This window comes from Trachymyrmex septentrionalis, unplaced genomic scaffold, assembly GCF_001594115.1.
Source record: "Trachymyrmex septentrionalis isolate Tsep2-gDNA-1 unplaced genomic scaffold, Tsep1.0 scaffold52, whole genome shotgun sequence".
Lineage (NCBI taxonomy): Eukaryota > Metazoa > Arthropoda > Insecta > Hymenoptera > Formicidae > Trachymyrmex > Trachymyrmex septentrionalis.
In genome coordinates, this window is record NW_017305694.1 from 1,431,283 (window position 1) to 1,440,512 (window position 9,230).

At 33.8% G+C, this 9,230-nt stretch overlaps 1 protein-coding gene across 5 annotated transcripts in view; it reads right to left on the reverse strand.

The window, feature by feature from the left end:
• The window catches only part of LOC108751838 (orphan steroid hormone receptor 2-like), a 24,869-nt gene extending 18,636 nt beyond the window's left edge, over positions 1–6,233 (reverse strand). For 3 of the 5 annotated variants that reach the window (XM_018492277.1, XM_018492274.1, XM_018492272.1), the window contains exon 1: positions 6,052–6,233. In XM_018492277.1, the coding sequence (XP_018347779.1) occupies positions 6,052–6,156 (105 nt within the window). In that variant the 5' untranslated portion in view covers positions 6,157–6,233. Of the gene's footprint in view, positions 1–3,169; positions 3,205–5,361; positions 5,814–6,051 lie in introns of those variants that run through there. The other 2 variants (XM_018492273.1, XM_018492279.1) reach the window with 2 other exon arrangements.
• Positions 6,234–9,230: the final 2,997 nt, after the last annotated feature.

Consider the following 9,230-nt stretch of genomic DNA (forward strand, 5'->3'; position numbering starts at 1 on the left):
ATTATTTGGTGAACGGACTATGGGAGTTAAAGAGATCGTAAAGTCATCTGTATTATCGACTAAACCATATAATTTTTGTATTACATTTTTTACAGATTTGGAAATCTTTTTCCAGGATTAAAATATAATGTGAAGTGAAGTTTATGTCGGAACGACAGAAAATTTAAAAATTGAGATCTCTTTACTATTTCTTAGTCCAATATGGCGCTCCAGAACTGTCAAGTCGTGACAACATTTGCTTTATACAAAAATTGTGCAATTCTGTACTTGCGAATAGTAGTCCACAGATTAGTAGTTTGCACGAAAAAATAATGTGAATTTCTTAAAATTATACTTGAGCATATAATTAAAATATTATTATACGAAAATTTATGTGTGCGTGAGATATTGATATAGTAGCAGATATTGATATAGTAATTTATGTGTCATAATGACACATAAATCTGTGTATAAGTACTATTTAAAATATAACAAATTGTCTTTAAGATCTCCTTAAATTAGATAAAATAATCTTTACCCGACTCACATTCATGATGATAACTCGAAAATCACATTCTTTTTAATTGTATCACTTTTGAAGTAACACTAATGTTTTTGATATTTTCCACAGAAAACTTATTGTCACCTTCCATCCATAGCTCGCGAGAAATTTATTTCGCAAACTTTCTGTTATCACCCGTCACACTTTTATCTCTAATTGTAGGGCAACTTCCATAAAATTCCAATTAACTTAATCGCCTTCCATTAAACTCCAGTTAATTAACTGGTGATTAGCTTATCAAGTAATATTTAAATTATTTCATTAACTCACTCGAAACTAATTTCACACTATTTAGTACATAAAACAGAAGATCAAGAGATTCGGGACAACAGATATTGAAAATTTTGTTACAAGCAAGTCCACTCCAGCCGAATTATATCTTCTCTATTAATGTACATTAACTTTAAGGTTTAACTTACTTTTTATCTTTTCCTAATTCTAAGAATTAGAACGAAATAAAGAATAACAAATAAATTAAATCGATATTAAAGTTGTTTCTACATTGATAGAAATAGACATTAATTGCCGATTAAATTGTATGAATAATTATAGTTATTCAAAGTTGCGCCGGTATCTATATTTTTATCAATGTAGATTAACTTTGATCTCAATTCTGTTAGTTTTTATCTTTTTCTAATTCAATTGCCCGTTTCTATCAATGTAAGCTAATTTTAATATCGATTCTTGCTCTTCATCTTTATCTAATTTTTAGGACTAGAGAAAGATATAAAGTTAGTTGAGCCAAATTAAAATTAAACTACATTGCTAAAAACGAGCATTAGAAGTAGAAAAGATAACGAATATATATAAATTAATTGAAAATTAAAATTAATTCGTAACAGGATCACATTATTTGTATATATTTTTTGTAGATATTTTTTTGTGACATTAAAGAAACATAGATCTTGAGATCTTGGGGCTCGCTAAAGTTTTAAAGTTTATTACTTTTAAAAGAAGTTTTTTTCAGTTATATAAAAAACTGCAACACCCCTGAATTTAGCATCAATAAATATAGCATAGTAATTAGCCATGAATAAAACAAAATAAGTGAAAAAATAAGTCTGTGAAACATAAAATTATTCCCTAAATCATTATACTATATAATAATTAGGAAAATAACCTAGGATTACCATATTCCAATTATAGACTGACCCATATTGGAGAATTAGTCTTATCTAATCAGACTAATCGGATTAAATTGGAATTTAGCCAAAATCGCCTCGATATCCATTTCTAATGTAGATAAACTTTAATCTTTTTTTAACTAATAACTAGTCAATCTATAACTAGGTTTTCCAATTCTAAGGATTAGAAAAAGATAAAGAATAAATTAAACCGAGATGAAATTCAAATTAATAAAGTTGGTTTTATGGAATTAGCAGGCAGGTCCATGTAGAAATAGGAATCTACTTATGTAAAAGTTACTTTTCTAGTAAATGGGCGATCATCCCATAGCGATCGCACCATAAACTTTCTAAATTTCGTAAAGTAAATCTATAAATTACCATACATTTAAATAAAATTTACTTTATCGACACATACGAGTATTTTTTACTTCGACAACAAAATTTACTTTACTGTGCGGTAAAAAATACAAGTATATAAAGTCTTAAAAGTTGTTCGTGCTTATGCAGTCTTGAGAATAGTATGATCGACTTTATGGCAAAGGTAATATTTTTCGCAATAATTATTATATTTAGGGTTCTTTAAATACTTAAATTAGCATCAAATTAATATCCTTTTAAGATTTAAGCTTAAGCTTTTAAGCTTATCAACATCAAAAATTATTATATTACTAGTCGTAATTTAATACGTGATACACTATTCTAGTTCTGTTCATTCATACGTTTCAAGACCGGAAGATTTTTTCGGCGCACAGCTTGCAGAATTGGATATGTATATCAACTTACTTTGAAATATTTAACACTAATTGTTACTGTAGAGTAATAATAATCACTTGAATGGATTTACTATAATCACAATGTACTTTTTACCTCCAATATTTTTCATTTTCAGGCAAGTAAAGTTTATCATAAGTTCAGCAAAAATAGTAGATAATATTTGCACTGATCTTGTAAGGTGAAAATTCAACCATTTTCCTTCGAAAAAGATCATGCAAAGATCATGCATGTTCTTCAAAGACCATCTTCGAACGTGCAGATTTTTACCAGGCTTTACCAAGCCAAGAGAAGTTCGCGGGTTCGACTTGGCGCTTTCGAACGGTCATCTCGAGGAATCCGGCAGGCTGCGTTTGAAAACACTACCCGAGTACCTCCGAGTTATCATTTCATCTTTGTCTCGGTGAACAATAAAGACAAAATAATACTCGGAGGCGTAGTATTTTCGAACGCAGCCTTTGGTGGTTCCCCGATGGTTCTCGGAATTACCGACACACATACGACGCGCGCGGGGAGAACAGTCCTGCCTGTGAGTAATTACGTCTGTACAACGGTACGGCCCGCGCAGGCAGGTAAAGGTCGCTCGTGGGTCCGAAGGTCACCGCCTCTCTATTCCATCCGCCTGCCTGCTGCGAATCGGCACGGCGGCGCGGCGATCTGTCCTCGTCCCGCCTAACGGCGCGTCAGGTCGCGATTTATTCTTTCCGAAGGAGCTTGTGTACGGGCATACCTATATATTCGCGGATCACGGTCCGAAAATAAAATCGCGCACGCGACGATACGTGCGCGACTGAAAGCGACGCGTAGCTTTGTTCTGGCGATCGCGCCGAGTTACACTCGGCAACACCAAGTTATTGCCCAACTCTTGAACGTGTATTTTCGAATGCGAACACGCGTACATTCCGCGAGGTCAGGTCTATCCCGCCGACTCTTGAATATGCATGAACGATGGAATTGAAATGTCAGTGGTCGCGTAAGAAACTCATGATGACGATAACTCTCTCAAAGTCCGAGAGAATTCGTTGAAATGACCCCTCCCGAGAAAGATCTCTCCCGAGGAAACGTTTCTCCAAGAGTTCATCAGGAAATGTATCGGGATTGGATACAATTTTTGTTGACGACTCGTACTCGTTTCTACCAATATAGTTTAATTTTAATCTCGGTTCAACTAACTCTTCATCTCTCTCTCTCTCTCTCTCTCTCTCTCTCTCTCTCTAGTTCTAAGAATAAAAAAAAAATGATAAACAAGTTGAACCAAAATTGAAGTTCAAATTAACTACATTAGGGTAGAAACGGACATAATTCTTAAGACTAGAAGGAGATAAAGAGTAAATTAAATCGAGTTTGAGATACATCTTAAAGTTGATGTACATTCATAGAAATGGATCGGTGGAGGTGGACGTATTCGTGGTTCGGTTCGGTTGTTACGTTTTTGGCCCGGTTTTTCATTACCTGGTTAACTTGTGGTCAGTCTAACCTGATGTTTTATTCAATGTGCTTCGTTTGTGATGATATCATGGATGAAGCCCATTGGGTGAAACATCAGGTTAAGCTTAACCACAAGTTAATCAGATAATGAAAAACCGGACCTTTTGTCTTTAGAGAATTTTTGATGAAACTCTCCGATGAAACTGTTATCTTGTGCATTGACTTCGTGACTAAATATTATATTTACTGGCTTCGCAAATTTATAATTGTTTTGTGTTATTGCCTGAAACGATCTTCGTTATGGAGTCTGAGACTATTAAAGCTGAAAATTGAAATTAAAGCTACTCTCTAAAACTTTTAGCGAAATCTCACTCTTCTGCCCGTTTCCACCAATGTAGATTAATAAATTAATCTTCATTTGACTTACTGTTTATCTCTTCCTAGTTCTGAGAATCAGAAAAATATGAAGATTAAATTGAATTAAGATTGAAGTTAATTTACGTCATGGTTATGGGGTTAGTGTGAAAATGGACATTAAAGTTGAAAATTGACATTTTTTTTCAACAATATGTATTTTAAATAGTAAGGTTTCAAAGAAATAAATTATAAGTCACTCTTTTGCATTTTCAAGACTGCTTCAATTTTCATTCTGTAGAATGAGACTCTACAGAATTTATTAGAGTGTTAGCCAATTCATTGGACACATTAATGCATATTAAAGCCGTACATTGATTTAATCTGTGTAAAAGTAAAATGTAAATATGCAATATAATTTCATACATATTTTAATTCGTTACTAATGCAGGTGTTGGTTTCAGTTTACGGTCTACTTGATGCTACAAATATAGAATCAATTTTCATTTTAGATATTTTAAAATTAATTCATAATTATTCTTTTAACCAAATCATATCCAAACTTACAAGTAGCAGCAAGATTATTTTTAACTATTCCAGTAAAGTAGCATCATGTGAAAGAAATTTTAGTAAATTAAAGTTAAAAAAAAATTATTTAAGATCATCACTAAGTCAAGAAAGATTACCAAATATAGAAATTTTTTCAATTGAATATAAAATATGTATAAGGATATATGTAGATTTTGATATAATAATCGATTTGAATTATTAAAACATGAATCATTACCTAAGCTTTAGTCTTATATCCATATTCATAGTCAGGCCTTATAATAAGACTTCCTTAAATTTATCTTTAGATATTCTACAAATTATTTTATTGGCTGAACATCTAAAGCTGAACTTAGTAGCCTTAAATATAAAGCCTGACTATGAATACAGGCATTAAACTGCAAGAAATTGACCAATTATAATCAATTATTCTTCTCACATTCAACTGTGATCGGTCAATTTTTTATGACTTCAAATTTAGAACTTAGCTTATTGTGGAAAATCCATTAAAGTAAAGGTTATGGCACACAAAAAAAAACTTAAGCAGTAAGCAAATCAAAATTTTGGATTTGTTACAGTTTACGTTATTACCTTACTTTCGTCTTTAGTGTGATTGGCCAATTCATTCAAGTTTGTTTTGTGTGACGTAGCTTTCACAATTCTCTGATGACGAAGACGAAACATTCCGCAAACAAGAGCGTTACATCATAGACAGAAACGCCTTGAGACACTCGTAAAATCCTCATCTCGGAGAGACAAGATTTGCTCGGAGAGGCAAGACTCGCTTTATTTCGTACCCTTTGACGGAGCACAGCATGTATTCGTGTCGTGCACTGAAACGCTCGTTCGGAGGAGATTGGCGCGTGGCGAGGAAGCGGAATGTAGCCTGCGATGACACCGTTGAGCGCGCAGAAAGGGCTCACAATAAAACGCAGTTTCTTCCGTATTCGGAGTTAATCGTCGCATTAAATCCGACCCGGAATTCGTCGCGCTAGATTCGACCCACTGTCGTCATTCGATGTAAACGAAGAGGAAACGATGACCGTCACACGAGTTATTGCATTCTCACCGTCGTCGACGACGGCGGCGGCCGACGGGCGACTCGCTGCGAATATTACGAGCGTGTGTGTGCGCGCGCGCGCGCGCGCACAACTCTTCCCTCGGGAGGACGTCGTCGTGCACGCGAAAATGCGAAAAAAACGTGCTCCTGTGCGCTCGAGGAGGACGAACCTCGAGAGCGAGAGAGACAGTGACAAATAAAAGAGAGGAACCGCAACTCACCTTCGCGTCTAGCAGCGGCGACGACCGATCCGTGCCGTCGCGCAATCGGAACCAGCGGACACAAATGGGCCAGTCACCAGACTTCGACCGCGGGTTAGAGTTCATAACCTCTTCTAACCTTTACCTTTTCGCCTCCCCTTCCCCTGTCCTGCCGCCACCCCCACTTTCTGCCCCCGTATATCCCGACATCTCGCGTCGTCCTCTGTGTCATCGAGCGTGTGAACATGTCATCGCAAACGTGTGCATTCGGAACAGCCGTTCAGTGAGCTCTTTCATCTGATTGGCACATTCCGTTCAATTCTAATATGTAGACCAATCAGATGAAAAAGCTCACAGGGCGCAGGGAACGCTCAGTTCCGTTTTGGTGGATTTTCGCGAATACTGCGCCGCGACGGGCTAAGCGCAAATTATCAGGACGGCGCCATGTTGGATAAAGTTTATTGGCGGGAAAGTTCGATTCGAAAAGCGGAAGATATCTTACTCTCTAAATTCTCTCTAAATTCTTTGTGATATCTCACTCTAAAAAATAAAAATTCAATCAATCTTGAAAAAGAATGACTCAATTTTTGATCTTTTCTTAAAGAAATTTAACTTTACTTACTTTAATTTGGCTCAATTTTGGTGTACTGCACAAATTCGATTTCGATGAAGCTTTAAAGATATACAGGATGTCTGGAATTTAAATGTCAAAACTTCGGGAGCGTGTAGAGAATCGATAAACTAAGAAAAAAAAACTAAGAGAAAAAGTGGAGATATACTCGTTTTTGCTTCGTTTTAAAAAAAATCGCAAAAAAGACAAAACGTACTTTTCATTTTTGTACTTTCTCATTACTTATTTACGTTGTATCATTCGTTATTTATTTACTTGCTTAATGTAGATATTGTTCAAAATATTGGCCTCTTGCAGCAACGTAAGCATTGCACGTAGTATGGACAGCTCGTATCGCAAAACTAAACACTGATCTGGCGATATTTCGTGCACTGCAGCCTCGATTAGATTTCGCAATTGTTCTCTTGAGCTAATTGACGACGAATAAACTTCCTGCTTCTGAATCCCCACACAAGGAAGTCCAGTGGTGTCAAATTATTGATTGGGGTGGCCAAAGTACTTCTCCACATCCAATCCATTGTTGTGGAAAATATCTGTCTAGCTAAGCTCGAGTAGTTCTGCCATAATGTGTTGGACACCATCGAGTTGAAACTACATTTTAATCCATTGCTGCAGGTGGATGTCTTCTAAATAATCAAAGAAGCCAGTATCTCGAACATATCTCTATAGGACTTTTTTTCTTAGTTTATGAATCCCTTATACGCTCTCAAAATTTTGACATTTAAATTCCAAACACCCTGTAGGTACATAGTACTAAGCAAGAGCGGTATTCATAACCGATTTTTATATTCAAGATTATGTTAAGTACAGACTTAAGATGTCACCAATCAGAGGGCTGTATTAGCATTTTAAGACATTATCTAAAACAATCTTAAAATAAGAATGGACTATGAATAATCCCTAAGTAAATGTAGTCAAATTCATAATAATTGCGGAAATGCTTAGTTTCCAAAGTATTCAATTTTATATAATCGGTTTAATTAACGTTCTTTTAAGATTTTGATAAGAGGCAATAATTTGAATTATAAAAACTATTTTGTTGACTATAGATAGTTTTATATTATATATTGCATTTATGATGCTAATAAGTTTACATTTTGCATTTACATTTACATTTATTTTTAGCATTTTCGTTATATTTTATCTTATTATTACTGTAATGTGCATGTGTGTGTGTGCAGCATGCACTACACTGAAACTTTGAGAGTTTACAAGAATTCTCGAGAATGGTTTCGAAGTTTTTTTCTGAATGGAAAATAAGCAATAGCAAATAAGAAACATTAAATATGAAAAAAATTAGTTTATTGCAAACACGTCGCACAATGTGGGGTACATAAACTTTCATCATTATAAGCTGAAACAGCCACTAAACGCGATGTGACTACTGCTAGTATCACTACTGTCCTTAATTTAATCATAATTATTCATTTTAATTGCACTTATCTTATACTTTGTTCCTTGTCTCTTTTCTCTCTCCAAAGCTCGGATATATACCTATTTCGTTTTAAGCGTGGAAAGCATAAGACAGTGCAACTAAAACGACGTTACTATGATATTTTTTTGAATTTTTACCTAGTAAATGTTCGATTCTGTTGTACGAATTGTATGTTGCACAATACATTCATACATGCATACATACATATAGTTATATTATACCAATGAGTCTATAAAGTAAAATCAATCTGCACAAAAGCGTTGCGATAACTTATTTAATTTTATAATATAATTATATAATATAATATATAATGTATATTATATAATATATATATATATATATATATATATATATATATATTATAATATATAATATTATATAATAATATTATATCAATACAATGCGTTACAAAATTGAACTTATTATTAGAAATATATTCTTATGTTTAAAATTATCTCTAATTATAATATAGTGAACTACGTTAGTAGTAGATATTTACATAAACGTTGACCATATATTAAATAGATGCGTAGAGTAATTGTGAATTGGCATTCATTATAAAGTAGAATTAAAAAAAGCTCAGAGAGACTATATATATGTCAATGTACAAACGCGTAACTATGTTTTATCCGATATTTAAAAAGTTTCAGAAACGTCTGCTCTCTTCTGATTTTTTTGCTCATGTCTTAACAAATACCTAAACTTATACGTTTTCATTTTCTTTATTTTTGGTGGCTTATTGCACGAGTTTTCTACAGAGAGAAGACATCTTATGTCGGATTATCTTAAAACGTGGCCCTGAAGATTTACTGATTAAAGTAGTATAGTACTTAACTAACTTTGTGTCGTTGACTTGAGAGAGATCAATTTTATATCTTGTGTAAAACTTAATGTAATTTTATGAGAATTTAACGCATATCACCATACATTACACATTGCGGGTTATGTACATGAACACTTTTTTTCAATGTCCTAGCATTATGTGGTAAAACTAATACTAACAATATGTGTGATATTATGGCAGCAAGATATTTTGTATTCATGAAAACATCTTGTCATCATAATATAGTTTCGGAAATGCTATATATTTTATAGCACATAAAAATGTAATATAATAATCGAAACTATCAACGG